Source organism: Lepidochelys kempii, chromosome 4 (genome assembly GCF_965140265.1).
Source record: "Lepidochelys kempii isolate rLepKem1 chromosome 4, rLepKem1.hap2, whole genome shotgun sequence".
Taxonomy (NCBI): Eukaryota; Metazoa; Chordata; order Testudines; family Cheloniidae; genus Lepidochelys; species Lepidochelys kempii.
In genome coordinates, this window is record NC_133259.1 from 57,050,863 (window position 1) to 57,072,915 (window position 22,053).

Genomic DNA, 22,053 nt, shown 5'->3' on the forward strand with positions numbered 1-22,053 from the left:
GCTATTTCAGTCCTCCCAAAATTTGGGATGAGAAAACCACCAGACATTTCTCCAGAAGTTAAGAGGCTCTATCTGCTGGAGATGGTTCTAGACTCTGCAGAGTAACTTGTCTTTAAATGCTACGTTTTAAGCGTCGATTCAGGAAAGGCAAACAGGAAAGGGACACAATTCCTTTGCCAATCACAGGGCCACGTCTAGCCATCAGGTTTTAGAAAAATTCACCATTGGAACCAATGGAGAGTCCCCATTAAAAGCTCAGGGGCTCGATTTGACCCAGAGAGCCGCGGCGACAACAGCAGCTCTTCGTCCGGCTGCTTCGCGAGCCGTGATCCAGCCTTCTGCGCCCTGCGCGGCTCGGGCAGCTTCTTTAGAATTTACCCAGGCCCCCAGCGCTGCAGGCTGGAAGCGAGAGCAGCAGCAGCTGCAGCCGCCGCCCGACAACTTCTCCGGCCAGTGAACTAGAGCTTTGGATAAACGCAACAGGGAAACTGCTGCGAGCCGACCAGGGTTGGCCTTGCTGTCTCCACGCTGCAAAAAGCAGCAAGTGGAGAAACGAAGCAGAGAGGAGAGGAGAGGCAGCAGGAGACCTGGAGACAGGCCGGCAGGGGGAAGCTGAAATAGGGACTGGCTTCTATAGGCTCTCAAAGGGTGCGCGCGTGTCTGCTCTCACTACACAACAGCAAATCTTTTGTAGACAGTGACAACAGCAATACACGATTTCATTTTACAGATACAAACTTGCTCAAGACAAAAGCCAATGCACAGTTTACATCGTAGGTTCGCCCTATCTTCCTGTTCAACGTAACCCGATTCAGCGCCTCTTTGATCTTTTATTCTTTACATAGGGGTTATTTATTTATTTGCATTTCTTTACATCTCTCCTTTTCTCTTCCCCCCAAACCAACACACACACACACACACACTTGCTAGCGCGCCATGCATCTGATCTTCGCGTGTGCACAATGCTAGGGCAGCAAGTCAATAAACTTTAGAAAACTGTCGGTGTTGCCAGAGGCTTTCAATACCCAGTTACATTTGATGGCGTCCCAAGAAAGAATTAATGGAAATAATTTCTCTACACTAGGTATTAGCTTCCAAAACAGCTGCGACTTACTAACGTTTAAAATATTCATATCTAACCAGTAACAGCAAGAGACACACAGCTATTCCAGAGATTCACTTAGAAGAGGTCACTGAGGTGGGGAGTTTATTTTAGATCTTCTTGCAAACTAATCCTTGTGAATAGTATTCTTATAATTTCATATTTTATTGTGACTAAACTCGAACTTAACATACTACATTTCAAACCGTTTGCCAATTCACTGCAGAACTAGACGCCAGATTCCTATATTTTCCATTAGTAATAGGAGGAGTGGAAATAAGGAGTTGGAAAAGTAAGTTATATGCAAATTTTACTAACTAGATACACACATCCAGCCATACAGACATGGAGATGAGTGAGACGTTAAAAAAAAAATCACTTTTAGCATTCTACTGAAGTGTGCACCCACCTGCTTTCAAAAGGGGCTATAAAAATGAGACAAGCAAACTCTGAAAGTCTACAGGATGTTAATAGGTTCGTGCCTGGATTACTAAATATGCTGAATAAAAAACAAAAATGAAAAATCATCCTAATCTTTAACATCAGCAACAGAAAGCATATTTCATGCTATACCTTCTAATTAAATATTTTATGGTATAGTTAAGCAAACATTACATTAATGTGACAATACATGTAATTGTAACCTGCCTTAAACAGTTTTCTTCCCTCTCTCTATTTAGAATACACACAAAGGAAATGCCAATTTTATGGGGAAAATATTTGCCCTATTTTTATCTCTACACTCCCATGATTAAATCTATTTATTTACATTTCAAGCTCTCAGCAACAGATAGGAGGCAGTGGTTCATTATACATCAAAGGTATTCTGTGCTGTGGACACAGAGATACTATGCCAGGAAATAGTAGTGCAATCATACAATTGTTTTTGACTATCAAAATTCACATAATTGTATATAATCTTAAAAATAAATGATTAAATGAGAGAATACCTGGCCACACTTCTTTTAAGAAACATATGTCTAACATCATGATCAACTAACTTCAGCACATTGCTCATTGCGTTCTCTGATTACTGCCAGAGAGGATTTGAGGGTCCACTGGCTTATTTTAAAAAAACTTTAATCTGCAAACATTTACAGAAGAACGCAATCCCTAGTGGCAATATACCATGGCTTAAAGTGTTTAAGTAAATATATACACGTACATTGCAAAAAATAAACTATCCAATTAAGTGAAAAGTAAAAACCCCTACTTTATGTTTAGGCCTTCAGTTTAAAAAAATGGAAGTTTAATTTATAAATTAGTTCTCTTTTGCATGACAATTTCTTCCAGACCAAATTGCTTTGCCACATTATGCATAGGATTTCGTTGACTTGGAAAACAGAGTTCACTGCACCCCATGAAACAACATTTTGTATTAAGATATATCAGTTCATATAACTAAAGAAAACTCAGACTCTGGAATTGTTCAACCTGAGTTGAAAACAGTCCTGTCACAGAAAATATGCAGCTGATATTTAGAAAGGTTTTCCTGTAATTAACTCCCCCTGGAGGATTTTAAGTTAGCAGCAGTAAAATTACCAACAGTATTCTAATGCACACCACATGCACTTGCGTTCAATTCTCAATGGCGTAATAGTACTCTGTTGACGATTTTATTTTTTAATTAGAAAAAAATGATCTCAAGTACAAAATAAAAGATAAACATTTTTTAAATGCAGCTAAATTTTATCTGTTATTTTATAAACCATGCCTGGATTGTACTTTTTAAATCGCCATTCACAAGTAAATGTCAGATATTTTCACTCTCTTTGGCACATTCTGCCTTAATTACACTGAAGGTCTCATTTCAAACTAAAACTGTACCTGTTGTCCCTTTAAGAGCTAATCTGAAATTCAAGATCTGTACGTACAACTTTTAGACACAACTCAGGTAATTTCTGGCCAAAAGTTTACTAAAACTTAAAACTTACTAAAGTTTTCTTCAGTTTTTTTCTCACTATCATTAGGAAAATGAAAGTAAACAAGGGGCTTTCGATAGCAAGGTGACTGGGGAATTATAAATGTAGATTGGATAAATAGAAATTAACTCTTCCTTTCATCATCTCTTTTCCAATCATTGGATTTCATTTTTCCACCTATGCGAATTGTGTTATAATTATTTAAAATATATCACTATGGATATTCCAAAAGAAAACTATTGAAGCAAATTGCATTAATTGAAGATTTGAGGCTATTGGTTGTTTTATTCCTTGTGGGCATTTTAACTTCTATCACCTCTCCTTACCACTCTCTCATATATATATCTCCACATGTATATACTTATATATACGTGAATATATTATATATAAGTTATACATGTGGATCTATACAACTTTTATACATGTATATACATGAATCTATATATATATATACAGATCCACGTATATACATATGAATATAAAAAAAATGCTTGTTGATGGAAGGCAGAAAATCAGAATATAATAAAGCATCATCTGTTAGCACCCTGCTAACCTGAATACAGGAATATATACACACACACACATACATTCAATGTACACATACGTGTGTGTATTTACATAATTGTGCACAGACAAGATATATTGCACAGATACAATCTATACACACAGCATTCTAGTTCTCTCTCTACAGGTATAAATCTGAGACTTGTGTGTGCAAGACAGAGCCTAGTACATATATATCTTGTCTATGCATACATGCGCGCATACACACACATGTCCACATACATATATGTGTGTACATGCACATTTGTGTATTCAGTTTAGTCAAATGCTAACAAATGACACTTAAAAGTATTATCAAAAAGAAAAGGAGTACTTGTGGCACCTTAGAGACTAACCAATTTATTTGAGCATAAGCTTTCGTGAGCTACAGCTCACTTCATCCAGCTCACGAAAGCTTATGCTCAAATAAATTGGTTAGTCTCTAAATACTCCTTTTCTTCTTTCTGCCACAAGTACTCCTTTTCTTTTTGCGAATACAGACTAACACGGCTGTTACTCTGAAACCTGTCATTAAAAGTATTATGATGTTCTACCTTCAGCAGCTAACATTCTCAACTATGCAAAAAAAAGTGTATGGGGAGGAAGTGATCTCTTAACAGTAAATCTTTTTAGAAGTATGAATAAAAAGCATTCCCCAAAGTAAACATTTAATAATTTCCTATTTAGGTCCCAAATCCTGCTTTGGTGTCTGCTAATGCAAATCCCTGTAACCCTCTTGCAGTTCTCTGGCAGAATTTGAGCCTTAGGCCTCAGTCCTGCAGATCTAAATGCATGCTTACATCTTTTCAGAATGAGGCCACCCCTGCAAGGTAGGTGGGTCACAGAGGTTGGGCTGCAGCCTGAGCCTGAAAGTCTACACTGCAATGAAACAGCCCTGCGACCCAAGTAAGCAGGCATGGGCCAGCCACAGCTTTTTCTTTGCAGAGTAGACATACCCCAAGAGGCATAGTCTCTATGTCTTATACAGGAAACAAGAGACCACTGGCATCATACTTATATGGCACAGTAATTATTCCATTATTTCAAATCCATATTCTTTCCTTCTCCCTCTCCATATTACAGCCCTGATCCTGCAAGGAGCTCTATGGAAGCAGATTTCTGAAGCAAATAGGGAGCCTTATTGACTTTAATGAAGCAGAGCTACTTGGAGGATAGGGGTCTAAAATCTTGATTTATCTTGTGTTGCTGGCCAAATTTCAAGGTTTCATAAAACTAGGCTTGGTTTTTTTGGAGGTTGGTGCAACTATTTGTTTATCACTCATTTATATTGATGGTTTAAGTTTAGCAGCTACTTAATTTAAAAATCAGTTTGATAAATCATCAGAAAGCATTATACACCAGATAACTTGATGTCAAGTTGTTGATTTCTGACAAATTGAAAAAAATAAAGAATTTTTAAAAGTTTAGGCAGGTAGTGTCCATTTAAAATAATTTAATTTTTAAAAATAATTTAAAAATGTCACCCTCTTTCACTACCATCACCACTTAGTTAAAGGGAAATATTGAAAATATAATGCTCTTTTGCACCATTTTATTTTTGTGTGTTTGATTCTTTTTCACTTGAGCTTAGACAATTAAAATTGATTAGTCAGCTTTGTTTTTGTTCATGGTCAATTTCTAGTCAATTTCACAATTATGGTGGGATACACTGGCACAATCTGCAATGTTTAAGTTGACAGTACTACAACAGTCTATTTTACTGCAAACAGAAAGTTGGTTTTTTTTAAACTGACACACATGAACACATTTCATAAAAGTATTTTCCATCAATTAGATTTTGTCAGACTTCTTTAACAGACGATTTTTGGCTTAAATTAATTTATTTTAAAGTGTTCATCTTTGCCTGATGCTGCCAATTTCCATAAAGAAAGTTCAGTTTCTATGCCGGTTATTTTATTTTAAAACTTAGGGTTCAATTTCTAGAGAAAGAAAAAATTACATCCCCTTCCGTTCCCCATGTGCGGACACACAGTGCCAGACTGACTTTTATAAATAACCATTTTGGAGGTTCTTCCCCCCCTCCTCCTTTGAAAAATTACCTGAAGCCCTTTTTCCCAAGCAAGTTAATGTGAACTTGGGAAGGGCAATTAAATTGTCAGAATTAAAAATTTGTTTTTAACTAGAAGGTAGCCAGAAGTATAGTCATGGGGCTGCTATTGATTGCCTGAACAGAGAACATTAGTCTTCAGGTATTTACTCTGCCACCTCTACACCAGAGGCTCTCCTTCAAATCAAATCAATCCATGGAAAAGATGGGGTCTTGCTACGAAAACATAACTAGGCTGCAACAGGGCTGATTTTTGTTGCTGTTGTTTTTTGTATGTTTACTGTATTATGTCTGATTGCTTTAGGATCTTTTTTTGCTATTTCACAGTGTGAGCTTTCTTTGACTGTGAGCTCTCTGGGGCAGGGACTACACCTAGAACTACTGTAATGCAAACAACAGTAGATACAGCCTATCTTAAGAGTGATAAATTAGCTGAAAATTAAAATGCTTTTAAAAATACGTTCCACTCAACATTTTCTTTTTTCATTATTTATACTTAAACATTTATCTTAACTTTCCTATTCTTTGGCAAAATCCATATATCTGATTTCAGAGTAGGGTCATGCTGTTAAAAAAAAAAAAAAAAAAAAAAGGCTAAGGGGGGAGGGTGGGGGTGCATTCATTATGCCAAAAGTTTATTTGCTTTAGAGAAGTGCATATTTAATTGATATAGAATGATTCATGATACATTATTAATGAGAAACTATAGAACATAAGGACAATTCCACTGAGAATTCTGGCATCATCCTAACTCATGAGAGCATAGCCTGAAAGTCTCATCACCAGAATCTCCAAGGGATGGAATTTTCTGCTTTGATATTGTTTATTAATTATTGTTGTTATAATAATGAAAAGGTTTTGATGTCCATATTTATAATGCTGTTTTCTTTCATTACTTTAGAAGTCTGTATTAATACTGATAGATGACTGGTTAGCCTCTTTCTAGCTAAATTATTACTAAGTTGACCCACCTATCTGGCATTTGTGTTTATGTTTAACTATGCAATGAATATTTTAACTTAAGAAACTGAAAAATTAATGTAATAATGAAAACGGCAATTAGTAATTATGGCATTAAATTAAAACTTCACAATTAAAACACCATCAAAAATTAAACAAAACAGAAGTTTGTCAAAGATTTTAAAAAATGTTGAACAGAAGGAATAGCTGATGGGAAATTTAATCAACTTTATTTTCATTAGCTAGCAATAATATATTATCAAAAAGGGCTACTTGGATTTAGTTTACTTTTGTTTGGAAAAGAGTCTCTCTCCTATGTGAATCAGCTAGTAGAAACAGACAGTAAAAATTGGAGTTTGGTTATTGATAAATGTTACCCATCTCTCCAGTTGGTGGAATTGTATTAATCTGTGTTTAATTACATAGGAAAAACTGTTTGTCTAAATAAAGATATGCTCTAAAGGATTAGCAATTAAAATATAGATGTGTATGTATATGTACTTTTATATATCTGATAAACAGAATATAAAGATTGGAGAAAGAGATATTCATATTAAACCACAACAATGTAAATATGAACTCAAAACATGTGAGAAAAATCTATTTTATTGACGCTAAACATGGTTTTAAAGGAGGCAGTTCTTTCTAATGTAAGGATCATTAGCTAAAAGGCACCTTATGCCCTTGAAACTCATAGTGTAGAAAAAACCCACAAAATTAAAAACTAGCCTCAAAGCAGAAGTGGCCTAATTAAATCTACATCTCATTTCTCCTTCTCCTATAGTCAAAGATGTAGGGGTCTGGGACCATTATTGCTTTTAGATCACTTTATTGACTATTTTCTGTATAGTCATTTATTTTAAAGGACTGATGTCACATTTGGCATTATATCTGCTGACATATTGTAGGCATTTTCCTCCAGAAATGGCTCTTAAAGGCTGAGTGCAAGAGGTTAAGATGCTAGGCCAAGGCCAACCTTTAAGATGATGATGCTCTTCTGAAGCCATACAATAGTCTTAATGATTTAAAATTTATATTAATTGAGAGAGAGAGAGAAACAACATATTCATACATTGGAAAACAAAAAGAACACGGCTGCTAAATATTTTTAAAAAATAATTCTGGTTCATGAAAACATATGCTTTTGTGGTTTAGAGTATTCCGCTTTAATCAGAACCAATTAATTTTAAATGTGGGGAATGTATTTTTTTCTACTTAATGTATCTTAATTAGCTCTCAAAGTCATAAAATAATAAATTTAAGTACATCATCAAACTAAATACATTTTTAAACCCAAAGGAACAATCAGTGGCTCTGCTTATTTATTCCCTTTAGTTTATCAGGGCTTTCAAAACAGTTACTAAATTAAAATTTTAGAGATACACACTATAATGGAAATGGAAACATATGTAGAGCTTTCTCCAATAAAAAGATGCAAATATGAACATATGAAAACATTAAAATCCTATCTCCTCTTTCACTCACCAGGTACCTATGTTACCCTCTAGCAATCACTTCTTGGACCCTACCTTGCACTCTGGTATTTGTTAGCATCTCTCTCTGGCTGGATTCTCATGCTAAAATGTAGGAGATAGAAATACACAAGCATCTCTGGAAATCCATATTGCTTTATAACTGCTTTCATTTTTACATTACAGCTAACTGAAACAATTGGTTGGGATTTTTCATAGGGAAATATTTACTATTTATTAAAATTGTTAAAATATAAATTGGTAATTTATCACAAATAATATATCCAGGGATTAGTGGAAAAATTGTATTCATATTTGCTTCAAAGTAATGAGAACTGTGTGTACAAACACTGTGTGTAAAACATTTGCACATGCAGGTTCTCTTAGGATATACTTAAGAGGTATTAACATTGTTTATGATGAATAGTGGTCAATTTATCTTTTTGTTAAACGTTTGAAATTAAGTGACAAGCCTTCGGAATGTGGAACAATGTCTTGTCGGAATGAAGGTCTAGTCTTCATTGCCATGAACTGTACCTGCTACTACTGGCAAGAAGCAGTTTTTACACTGACCATGTTCTACAGCTGCTTTTAGTGTCGCTTCAGGATGTGTCGATCCAAGGGGGTTACGCACAAATCGTCGCCGGCGCCGCAAGTCATCTTCCCAGTAGTCAAGGCGCCAGAACTCACGAGGACGACTACAATGAAACAGAGGAGTCACATATGTTAGCAATTATCAAACAGCATGGTAGTGCTGAATTTCTGCATAAAGCTCTCCTTGTTTGCTCTGCCCTTTTTTTTTCTTTTTTTTTTTACCTCCCCCCTTTGTGCAATCTTTTACTTAGGTATGTCCTTGAAAATAACAATATCACCTTCCAGTCTAAGGAACTCCTTTCCCTTTTTTCTTGGAAGGTGAAATGAGCACTAAATACATCATTTTGAAATGAATTGCTGACAGTGTGATCAGTTTCCCCACACTCTAGTGGCATGTGCTCCGATTTCAGCCTCATTTCAGCCTCAGCAGGGCACCTTTCTCAGTGACTGCATTTATAAACCAGAATAGGGAAAAGGCTATTATAAATATGGTATAGCATTACCTATATTAATCAAAGTCTGTCCCCCTTCATTTTTCTTCCTAATTTGTGCCTTTTCACACAAGGTCAGTAAATCATACCATGAATTCTTGGTCCAGAAAGTGTTAACTTTAATGAATACCTCAGTTACATGGTTATGTATGTGATAATAAAATATTACTCTGTTTAGATGTGCAGGAATTTAATTAAAATAATCTCTTAAAATATTCATTACATTTAGCCCCTGAGGCTTAGAACAACACAAGAAAATGCATTTCTTTTCCATTTACTGTTTTTAAATAAACCATTCCAGGAGAGTGAAATAGCAATCTATTTTCAAGCAAATCAGATTGGATTTCTGCTTTATGTAGTTGTATTTTTACATTTAATTAAAAACTACATGTTATGATGTGAAATAATTGCTATATTGAAGGCATACTTTTAAAAATTTCCATCTAGAAGAGGTTATATCAAATTCATTATTTTCCATTGTACACTTCAAATATACATAGATCTTTTTAATATGGTCATATATAAATGCCAGTTACTATCTTGTTAGATGAATGAGAACCATTGTAAAAATATTTTAACCACGAGAATGGGCAAAAGCACCTATTTCAGGTACAGACAAAAATAAATAAATAAAAAAAGGCTACTGCACAGCACAATCATTAAAGGTCTTCAGTTAGAAATCCTGTATGCTTCAATTACAGAACACTAATTTTATTTATTAACATAACTTCTGATGGAATGATAAATAGAAAAATACAGAGTAAAGTCCTACTTCTGTTTCATAAGCTAATAAAAAACTGTACCTGTCAAGGTGACAAATGGATAGCCTTGACTAATTTACAGATCAAAATGTTAAAAATACAAGACATCTATATGTCCTTAGTTTTGTAAATTAAATCTGAACAAAGACAAGATTAATACCTAAAGGTAAATCCAGCTTTCCAACAAAAATAATCAGTGCCACAATCCATTGTACAATGATACACTTGTACTTAATTTTTAAAACTCTAGATTTTGATGATCAGCTACTAAAGTACATGAAAATGAAGTATATCCCATATCTAATTGCATGGAATTATTATACCTAATTCTATTATTTAAAAAAATAACATTGGTATCTTAGATCTTGCCACTTCTTGAAAAACATACTAATATCTTAGCATTTCTTTTTATTGAAAGTCTTATTTTTGCTATCTATAGCTACATCATAGTACATTTCAATCATGTCAAAACTTGAACTATTTGATTATAAAATCCAATGAGTTTAGAGAAATGAAACAAGAGCCCAAAATTGTTAAAAACATGGGAACCGCTACATTTACTCAAAGCTCGATTAATAACTTAAAATTCTCCATTAGTGATTATAAAAAAAGGCAGAACACAGCTGGCTAGTGCATGCCTTTGATAGTCGTAGAGCATGGATAGGCACTTCATCATTCTGCCTACATTTATCTGTTAAAATTATTATCAAATATCAGCCAGGATGCAGTCGTGAATCACAGACTGCTCCTCGTCTTCAGGGGAATGATACAATGAGGGTCTATTCATCAGTATGGCAATCGGCACAAGTAATTAGTTCCCTAGACTGAGATCTCCTACAAAGCTTATTTCAGTCAGCACCACAAACATACGACAATGAAAAGCTAATGGAAGCTGCTAAAATTTGTTAACCTCTTCTGCCATCAATCCTTCTGATGCTCTGTGCCACCGTATTATGCAAATATGGTAAATTATTAATTTGTCATCCATCTATCTTTCTGTACTTTTGGTGGAATTAAGTGATTCTGTTCTTATTGATAACAATTAAAATATGACATGTTAAGCAACTATACTAAAATTATTAGAAAAATTAGATATAACAGGCTCAGGCACAACAGATCATTCTGTAACATAATTCAATATATCTTCAGCATCTAATCTTATTTTTGATTAAGTGTAAGAAATTTGTAAAGGATATCATGCCCCTTACGCATCTATCAATTATTCACAAACAACAGCAAGTAAACTATTAGGTTTGTTTATTTTGGGACTAATCCTCAAGGCAAGCAAATGGAAAACTTATACCCTTTCACACAGAAACTAACCTACTGAGCAGTTGCATAGCAATAGACCTTCAGGCTCACAATTAAATATTACCTGTTCTAAAAGAGTAGATCCCCTGGTCATTAATACACACTGATATCAATTTAAGCCACATTTAATAGTGTAACAGTTATGGAATTAATCAAGTAATTATTGAAATTTATTAAAAATCCAAACCAAAGCAATAATACATCACCTAGCCTTCATACCCTTGTGTTAAGTTGAGACTGTAGGCAGGAGGAGACAGACAAGAATATCACTTTGCCAGAATCTGAGTGATAGAATTAGACTGCTAAAGGAGTGTAGCTTTATAGAAGTAAACTGCTAACATTTTGGATTGCTAGAGAATTGATGACCTGTATAATTGGATGTCTGACTGGAAAACTTTCTGGCCGTGCTGTAGAGGTTGCTACATGGACTGAAGGTGCTGTATGGACTGGAGTAGTCAATTAGCAAAAATACATGTGCATATGCATGACTGTCTACTTCTCACATATCTGAAAGCTTATGAATTGCCAGTTACATGATTTGCATAGGTTGGCTAAGGACCCTACTAACATGGTCCAGAGTAATTAGCAGTTCCTCAGTAACATTATTGAATGAGCATAGAAAACTACTTCAAATTAAACATTTCCTTCAAAAAATATTTCATTAATTTTTTTTCAAGAATTACTAAGATTCAAGATGACTACCTGTCTTCCTCTTCCTTAAGATGTCCTCCCTATTCCTGTGCAACTACTGCTGAATAGAAAATTACCATTATTCCTGGATTACATGAAATGTACAACAACTGACAAAAAATACAGCACAAGATCATGAACATACTATTACTAGAAAAATTAAAAAGGAGCATTCACTTCACTGTGGTCCACAGGAAATGTTCTTCAAGCTTAGTACACCATAGATGGTCATCTCAAGAATATCAAAAAACCTATTTGCTCTCACTAGTTACAAGAAATAACTACAAATAAAACAAGGTATACTAACTAGGCGAACGGTTTTGTTTCAGTGCTGCAAAACTGGAGTCCTAGGTCTGGGAGTTACCTTGAAACTTTCACACCTGAAGTAATTAAACATAATGTAAGCGACACAACTGGATAATGCTATGAATGTGTAATGCTATTGCAGAAAAAACACTTCTTGCTTCATTATCCCTGGTATAGTTGAAGCTATTCTTGCACCATTACAAACATAGGGAGGGGTTGGTGACTACAGCTATGGAGATAGAAAAGGGATTCACGGAAGGGGGAGGGGGGAAATGTAATTCCCCAAATGAAAGGGTAGAAGAGTCTTAGGACCAAATCTAGGCCAGCATTTATTTCAAGCCAGACGTAGCACAGAAGAGGGGAAGGTTACTCACATTGCAGTAACTGAGGTTCTTTGAGATATGTCCCCTTATGCGTGCTCCACTGTAGGGGCGATAGCGCCCCCTACGCCTGGGATCAGAGAATTTTGGTAGCAGTGCCTGTTTCCAGTCTCGTGCCATGAGTAGCATCTATATAGTGCTGTGTGGTCCAAATGGTCTCAGTTTCTTCTCTACCACAGTGTCCACTTTTGAATTCCACAGCAGAGGGAAGGAGGGCAGGTAGCGGAGCACCGATAGGGACACACATCTCAAAGAACCTCAGTTACTGCACAGGTGAGTAACCTTCTCTTCTTCTTTGAGTAGCATCCCTATTGGTGCTCCACTGTAGGTGACTGTAGAGCAGTGCCCCCAGATGGAAGGCTGGGACTTCAAGTGACATCTACCAAGGATGATAGGACAGTGATTCCTAGTAGGGAATCTTATGCGCATTGGTAATGGCATAGCATTGGCTAAAAGTGTCTATGGATGCCCTATTGGCCACTTTGCAAAGGTCAGTAATCAGCATGCTGTTTAGAAAGGCAATCGAGGTGGACAGTGAGCGAATGGAATTTGAGTTTGAGTTCGAGTTCCAGGTGGGGGTTGCAATTTGTATCATTGGTAGTAAAGGAGGGTACATGCCAAGATCTATTTGGAAAGACGTTGTTTGGATACAGCTGATCTCTTTGGTCTTTCAGCAATAGAGAGGAATAAGCATGATGAGTGCCTGAAAGATTTAGTTCCGTCAAGATAAAAGGCTAATGTTTGTCTGACATCCAAGGTGTGTAGCGTGGTTTCATGTTGGTTGCCATGTGGCTTCGGGAAGCAGGAAGGAAGGTAGATACGGTTATTTAGATGGAAAGAGGATAGCTGGGCTCAAATCAGGAGCCAGTCAGAAAGCATAAAACTAGGCTGGTATCCCAAGATGGGGTAGAGTTTCATACCTGAGGGTACAGGTTTTGAAGACCCTGAAGGAATCTTTTTGTTAGCGTGTAGGTAAATATGGAATGACCTTCTATCTTGGGGTGGAATGCATGGGGCAGCCAGCGATGGCAGCCAGGGTTACGCAAATGGAGCTCATGGACAGTCCTGATTTTTAAATTCTAGAATGCAGTCTAGAATGAATGGCAAAAGAGCATTCATTGCGGGGATATGTTTGGTGTCACACCAAGTCCGGAATCTTTTTTATTTATAGACATAAATATGGTGAGTTCTATCACATCTGTGATTTAAAAGAATCTCTTTTACCTCTTCTGAACAGGTCATCTCCAAATCCCAGAACCATGAAGGAGCCTTCAGATGGAGGAGTTCTAGACTGGGATGGAGGACTTGGCCTGCATCCTGCGAGAGAAGGTGTGGAGTCAACTGTAGGGTGATTGATGGACAAGCTGTCATACGCATGAGATAAAGATACCAAATCTGTCATGGTCATGTTGGGGCTATGAGAATGACTGTGGCTTATTCCACCTGTATCTTGTGGAGCACTCTGAACAATAGGGGAAAAGGTGGAAAGGCGTAGAGTAGAGGTGCATCCTATGTAACGAGGAAGGCGTCCCCCAGAGACTGGCGACCCAGACCCACTCTTGAGCAGAATTGTGGACATTTGGCATTTTTGGCAAAGAGATATATGCTCAGGAATCCCCAGTGGTTGAATATGTGCTGCTGGACTTGTGTCTAACTCTCACTTGTGACCTTCTGAGGATGTCCTGCTCAGTGAGTCTGTGATGGTGTTCTGGCATCCAGATAGGTATGAGGCAGAGATATTAACGTCATGGTGGATCCACCGGTTCCACAATTTTAGCACTTCTGAGCACAGACATTGTGACTTCGCTCTCTCTTATCTGTTGATGTAGAAAATGCAGGTGATGTTGTCTGTCATTACTGTTATGGTCCTTTGTCTCATCAATGGCAGAAAGTGTTGGCATGTATTGCGGACTGCACATAGTTCTAGGAGGTTGATGTGCAATGTGGATTCCAAAGGGAACCACCTGCACTGCACAGTATGGGTCTGTATATGTGCTCCCCAACTGATTAAGGAGGCTTAGTTGTCAGTATCAAGGGTGGTGGGAAAGGGAACACCCACACAGACATTTTGAGGTTGTTGCCATCAGTCTAATGAGTCCTTGATCTTGAGTGATATCGATAAGAGTTTGTTTAGGCTATGTCTGTGGGATATGTGCACTATCCGTAGCCATGACTGGAGACAGCGCATGTGTAATCAGGCATGTTTTACCACAAACATGGCTGCTGCTAAATGACCAAGTAGCTGTGAGCATGTCCTGGCAGAGATCCGTGGGTTGGTTCTCATGGTGGAGATGAGACTGACTACTGCCAAAAATCTGTGACTTGTGAGGAAGCCTCTGGCTTGTACAGGACACAGATGGGCCCCCAAAAATTCCAGATGCTGTACCAACTTTTGTATGTTTATATGGAGGTCAAAGCTCAAGAAAAGGTCCATCATTTTACTTATGGCTTCGACAGCATCAACTCTGGATGGCATGTTGAGGAGGCAGTCGTCTAGGAATGGAAATATTACAATCCCTTGCTTGCATAGGTGTGCCACCACCACTGCGAGGACTTTGAAAAATACCCTTGGAGCTGCAGAAAGGCCAAAGGGTGATACCCTGCACTAGTAATTGTTGGAACCCAGAACGAATCTGAGGAATTGCCTACAGGAAGAATATATGGTGATATGGAAGTATGCATCTTGGAAGTCAAGGGCAAAGAACCAGTCCCCCTGTTCCTGTGCTGGGATAATTATTGATAGTTAGACCATCTTGAAATGTTGTAGTTTTACAAACTTGTTCAGGTTCCTCAAGTCTTGGATAGGTCTCCACCCACTGGATTTCTTTTGGACCGAAAAACAAAATAAATAAATAATAAATACAGGAATAAAAATCTTTTATTCTGTGTTGGAATGGGAGCAGTTCTATGGCCCCCAGTTGCAGAAGGTGGTTTATTTCTTTTTGTAGAAGGTGTTCATGAAAAGGGTCCCTGAAGAGGGCTGGGAGAGGGAATGAAATGGAGAACCCTTTGTTGATTATTTCCAAGACCCATTTGTCCAAGGTGATTTGTCACCATGCTGGGTAGAAGAGAACCAAGCGGTCACCAAACTGAAGGGGAAGTAAAGATGGTTCCAGCAACTGGATCAGAGGGAGGCATCTCAGGGCCTCAACCAAAGCTTCAAAATTGCTGTTTCGAGGTGGAAGTGTGAGGTGGAGCCCCTTGTGCTGGTGTCTGCCTGAGCTTTGGAGGAGGTCTCTGTCATCTGGAGGGTGAAATGTGGTGGTCAACGCTTTGGGGCAGGCTGGTATCTATCGTGTCTTCTCTTCAGCACTCGTGTATAAATGCCAAGTGACTGGAGTGTTGTTCTAGAGTTCTTTAAAAGTATGTGAGGACTCATCCACATAGTCTGCAAAGGATTTAGAACCTTCAACAGGGATATCTTCAACAGTGCTCTGCACCAGAAGATACCCTTCAAACTCTCAATGTTGTTACGTAACGTAAAAGGTGCTGAAGCTGAGACCTTTGATGTAGCCATCCAACAACACAGATTTTGGAAAGGATTGATTTGTAATTCTATACTGTTCAATTCCTCAGGATCAGAAGAATTTACAAAAACAGTAGTAGACCCTCAAGAGGTGGACTGTTGTTTTGTGGAACATCATCCACAAGTTGATTTGAAGATCCCATCTTCTCAAAGTTCACCTTCTCAAGTTTCAAGCGATCAATAGGAATTTAACTGGGTCTTAGCATTTCATTGGACCCTCAATCAGAAGATCTTCCATGAGGTTTAATTTGCAAGGTGGGCTTATAGGCATTTCCCGTAGATGAGAAAGCCGAACCTGCAAAGAATTATCAGAATTTCCCTGGCTCTGTCTCACCAGAGCTTCCTTTCCACTCTGGCAAAGCAAGGAAAGCTTAAATCCTGCAGACTAATTTCTATCAGTGCCTGGAGCAGAAGAGGTTCTTTTTTTGGCTGGAGACATAAATTGATCTTTGGGGTGGTGCCTCACCAGACGAACACCAGGTGAAGAGAAGGAAAGCTGATAGGGGTTTGAATATGCTCCCTAAAGCTTCTTCATCTCTAACAATGCATGGGGCAAGAAGGTTCTGGAGATTGTCCTCACCTCCCAGGAATGAAAATCACATACAATGCCTCGCTATAGTCATGCAAAGGAAGGAAGGTAGAAAACAGCTATGTTAAATAATGAACAGCATTGTACACAGAAGGTAACAACTCAGTGAGGGATAGGCTACCTCAGAGCAGGTAACACCACAAAACTACAGGATTAGTTCAGGGACTTAATCTAAGACAGAAAAGCCTGAGGGATGTGACATAAAAATGGCTATTTGATGAGCAGCAGTGTCTTTTGTATGATGCACTCTATATGATTTTATGAAAAATGCTAATGAGTGCGAATATAATGTAACTGGAATAAGGTTACAAAAGGTCTCTTTGTAAGGTATCATTACAAAGCTTATAATCTACTGAGTGTGGTCATCCTATTTGTATAAATGTATCACTCTTGTATCTGCAACTAGAAATATAATTGAGGTCCTATTGTAGTTATGCAAAGTGTGGGCCATTAATGGTGGTTTGGAATCTTGATGGCTCCCATCAACCAGGACAATTGACTGTGGATGGCTCTGTTTGCTTGCAGGCCTTCCTGTGAATCAGGCTGGGAGGAATGAGGGCTTGAAGTCTTACAGTGACATGTGATCATGTCACCTGAACTGGAATCCATCTTTAACCTGATGCTTTTCCATTTAGAAGGAGGAGTGGGAACCCAGAGAGGGACAAAGGATTCCTGCCTTGTGCAAAAGATATATAAGGGGGTGGAACAGAACAAAGGGGGTGGCAGTCATAAGAAATCTCCTAGCTACCGTCTGAGCCAGAACAAGGGCTGTACCAGGGGAAAGAATTGTGCCCAGACTAGGAAGGCATCCCTTCTGTGATAGAAGCTTATTGAAACCTCTCTGAGGGTGAGATTTTGTCTGTATTCAGTTTTCTTACTGTATTAGGTTTAGACTTGCATGTTTTATTTTATTTTGCTTGGCAATTCACTTTGTTCTGTCTGTTATTACTTGGAACCACTTAAATCCTACTTTTTGTATTTAATAAAATCACTTTTTACTTATTAACCCAGAGTATGTATTAATACTGGGGTGGGGGGGGAAGGAGGGAGAAACAGCTGTGCATATCTCTCTATCAGTGTTATAGAGGGTGAACAATTTCTGAGTTTATCCTGTATAAACTTTATATGGGGTAAAATGGATTTATTTGGGGTTTGGACCCCATTGGGAGCTGGGCATCTGAATGTTAGAGACAGGAACACTTCTTAAGCTGTTTTCAGTTAAGCCTGTTGTTTTGGGGAACATTATTCAGACCTGGGCCTGGGTTTGCAGCAGGCTAGCGTGTCTGGCTCAAACCAGGCAAGGCATTGGAGTCCCAAGCTGGCAAGAAAGCAGGGACAGAAATAGTCTCAACACATCAGTTGGCAGTTGCCAAGGGGTTTTCTGTGATCCAACCCGTCACATCTTTTTCATAGTTCCCATTAAGGTAGGGCTCTAGCAAGAGACAAACTTGTAACAAATAGTGGAACTGAACAAAGTGGAAACATTGATTGGTCATGTGTTAAGGGTAGAATACTTTGTTCAAGTGCTGGCATTGAAACTTATACATTAAATCTAACCTTACAGGATAGGATCAGGAAGAAAAGCCATAACAGGGAAGCATAAATGCAGAACAACAAGAAAGGTTGCCTACTTATATTTAGTGACTTTATTTAGCACAAGCTCCAGAATTCTCCAAAGAGTTCAGGAGTGAAAAGGCAGTATATTTTTGCTTTGATCCCTAAGGCAAACCTTACCAATGGAATCAAGTAGATGAGCTTTCCTTTCTTGGATGGCCAGCATCTTATTTAATAGAAAGGATATATTTATCAATAACACCATTCAAAAGTTCTGGGTTTTGAGCCTGACTCTCCAAGAGAGAAGTTAGAGAAGGAAAATAATTCACTCTCCACAGAGGCAATAGAGACCTCTTGGGACGCTCTCTTAGAAGCTTTCATAGAGAATTTTTGAACAATTATGGAAGCCTTCTTCCCAACAAGGACAGGGAAGAATTGATGGGATCATTCATATCCGTGCTTGGAGGCTTATCTCCAGAAACCACCAATGTGGCTGGAGAAAGAGGCTGTTGGGTTGGCAGAACCATGGATGTGGGCTCCCTCCAAGCATAATCCCCATAACACTGGTAAGGCATTTTCAGTGGATTGTAATGTGACCCCATAAGGTGCATGTCCTTATGGTGTAGGAGCATCTTCAGGCATCTTGAATCCACCCTGTGGGCAGAGGGGTTACCCTGCACTGAGTATGGTGTTGCCAGATTCAGGGAGCCAGAGCGGAGGGTAGGGGCAGCGCAAATCACAGGTGCAGAATGGATTCCCTTCAGAGGCTGGCCATAATCCCTACAAATCCTACTTCTGTCTGTGTCTGCACTAGACATCACTTCTTTCTCTGAAGGTATCCTGTCATTCATCTCTGACAATAAGAGCCACATACAATGAGGAGCAAACTTCAGCCAGTCCACTCAGCACCCCTGACAGACTCTCCCTGGTGAGCAGTGATATCTGAGAGAGAAAGTGAAGAATGGGGGCAGCAATGACCATTTCTGGGTAGCGTACAATGCCTGCACACAGGGTGCAAGGTTGCGGCAGCACCGCTAAGCCCCGTAGGCCATAGTCCCAGTACAGATCATCAGGAAGAGTGGAAAGAACAGAGAAGTGAAGATGTTTGACAAAACCCAAAAATCAGTGGCCTAAATCCTCAACTTCAGAGCAGAGCTGCTGAGAAGAGCTGTTTACTGTGGCCAGAAGTAGCAGGCTTAGGTTATGTCTACACTACAGACCTTACAGCAGCACAGCTGTAGTGTAGCCGCTCTTTGCCAGCAGGAGAGAGCTCTCCAGCCAGCATAATTAAACCACCCCCAATGAGCAGTGCTAGCTATGTCGGCAGGAGAGCCTCTCCTACAGACATAGTGCTGTCCACACCTGCACTTTTGTCAATGTAACTTACGTTGGTCAGGGGGGTGGTGTTGTTTTTTTAATACCCCTGACTGACAAAAGTTTTACTGACAAAAGCGGTAATGTAAACAAAGCCTTAGATTGTGATGCAATTCCAGTGTTTATAGGAGAGTAGCATTTTAAGGGCCAAAATAAAAAGTTTCAGCAATTTGTTTAGCCTTAGTTTGATCTCCAGAATGGAGGATTCCTTCTATGTGCTCGAGAATCAGATATATGCATATTTATTATGTAGCAGTTAACCATCACAAAACAAAATGATAGGGATACAGAAAAGGAGAAAGGGGAGATATCTTTAGGGACTCACCTAGGAAATGCCTCATATGCATGAGTTATCCACTTAACTCCATAAGCATGAATGGGAGAACAAAACATTCTCTCTGTAACAACTATACCATCCCTTGTATTTCCCCGTATGCAATATTAGTTCTTTCTGTATGTAATTTCTTGATGCTGTCACTTGTTGAAGACACTGTCACTTGTAATTTATTGGGCTCATCTTTATGTAGTAATTTAGGTATATTACATCACACCCTATACTGTCATACCCCCAAATGGGTCATTATGGTGACCTGAATATTCGTAAGTTTTTGTTGTTCGGTCATAACATTAAGTACCTGTTTGCAGATTACCACATTCAAATTGAAAAACAGATGAGATTTTAAAATGTGTATTTTCCAATGTAAATGAACAAAATTCCTGTCTTTTGAGACAAACTCAACACTAGTTAATAAGGTACATAAAATGACTTCAAAGCTCTATTAGAACACACTTTATCAGGCTATTATGTCCTCCTATGCTGAATTAACTAATATTTACCTTAATTATAGCAGGAAATCAGTTTTAATAATCCAAGTTATTTTATCACAAACATTATTGTGTTTGATATCTATACACATTCACACCTATGAGCAAATGCACAGTATAGGGAGAAAACCTTCAACACTGTACATATACACAATACAGTGTTATAGCTAATACAAAATTGAACAGACCAGCATAAGTGCAGTCTCTAAGTAAGGGAAAAAAATCTCTCAAGCTGAAATTTAAAACACTTAGTATGTAAGGAAAATAGCTATATTTTTAAATGAATGGAATCTTGCCTTCCATAGATTTGGTCAGGAAGTTTTTTGTTCCCATGAAAATTTTTCATGAAAATGAGAACTTTTTTCATTTTTTGTCAACATTTTTCTTCAAAAGTTAATGAGTTTGCAACACAAAACGAATTTTTTGTGGGAATGGCATTTCAACAATGGACAATTTTGAGCTCTCTTTTTTTTGTGAAAAACCTGATAAATTTGGTGAAAATTGGCTATTTCTCATTCTTTAATCAAAAACACATTTAAAATATAAAACCAGCTCTAGTTTGTGTGTGTATAATTATCTATATCTTATGATTATATATAAGGCCCCATATCTTCCGTAACTACTCAGCTGAAGAAATAACCATGAATGTTCTCCCCTGCCCAAGATACTGGAGGCCCTATGGAACACTTTTTCCTGCTCAGCACCTGAAACATGGGGGATAAAAGAAACTAGATGGAGCCACACAGCAGGGTTGGCACAAGTGTAAGCAAACGGCATGTCAGTAACCCTCCTTCCACTGGAAGAAATAAAAGGTCTAGGAACACTTTTGCAGAAGAACTGAAGTTAATTTTACCATAAAATACTAGTTCTCTATTTAGGCTAGAAATTCAGGACTGTCCAATACTATACAAAAATTACAAACAATATTTTTTCTCATTTCTAAGTTAGTTGCTGAAGCTTTATTAATGCTCCTAACGCTGCTATAAGATCAGACATATTTCATCCTCAATTTAGTTCTTTAAATATAGGAAATATTTTTTCCATGGACACATCTGAAAGTAAGGTAATTCTAGTCAAGCATAAACAAATATCTTGCATATATGACAGACTTAGAAATAAATCTTAGTTTAGGTGAAGAGAAGACTGAAGTAGAATATGAAAAGAATGGTGCTTCTGGGGTTTATGGCTAGATAAATAGCCATATAAACAGCCAGTTGGTAATCAAAGTGAGAACCTACAAGAGAGGACTGTTAGATAGCATTACTGGAGGAGATACCCCAGAAGAAACTGATTTTTTTTTTAAACTAATGAATAATTTTGATTCCCCATCATGTCAAGTAAGGGAGGGCAATTCATCATCTTCAGACTGAATTAACTCCTAGCAAGCATCTATGTTTATGCAACAAAAGGAGAGACCTACTAAACCATTGGAAAACTGATCAAGACTTGCACAGGCATTATCTTCTTATTCTTGTTTGTGTACATAATGTAGACCTTGTGTCCCTTTGAAAATGAACATATATACAAAGACTACTTCTGATGGCTATGTTTAACTTGTCAACTTCCACCCATCAGCAGACTTGAG

At 37.9% G+C, this 22,053-nt stretch overlaps 2 protein-coding genes across 7 annotated transcripts in view; one reads left to right on the plus strand and one right to left on the minus strand.

Moving 5' to 3' along the window:
- The window catches only part of LRBA (LPS responsive beige-like anchor protein), a 559,255-nt gene that overhangs the window by 259,119 nt on the left and 278,083 nt on the right, over positions 1-22,053 (minus strand). For all 4 annotated transcript variants that reach the window (XM_073341330.1, XM_073341331.1, XM_073341329.1 and 1 more), the window contains one exon: positions 8,641-8,765. In XM_073341330.1, the coding sequence (XP_073197431.1) occupies positions 8,641-8,765 (125 nt within the window). The remainder of the gene's footprint in view (positions 1-8,640; positions 8,766-22,053) is intronic.
- Positions 1-22,053, plus strand: part of MAB21L2 (mab-21 like 2) — a 37,129-nt gene that overhangs the window by 8,727 nt on the left and 6,349 nt on the right. The window contains exon 2 of one of the 3 annotated variants that reach the window (XM_073341335.1): positions 13,838-13,929. The exons of 1 other annotated variant lie outside the window; for it this stretch is intronic. The gene's annotated coding sequence lies outside the window, so the exon portion shown is untranslated. Of the gene's footprint in view, positions 1-13,837; positions 17,680-22,053 lie in introns of those variants that run through there. One more of the 3 variants, XM_073341334.1, reaches the window with a different exon arrangement.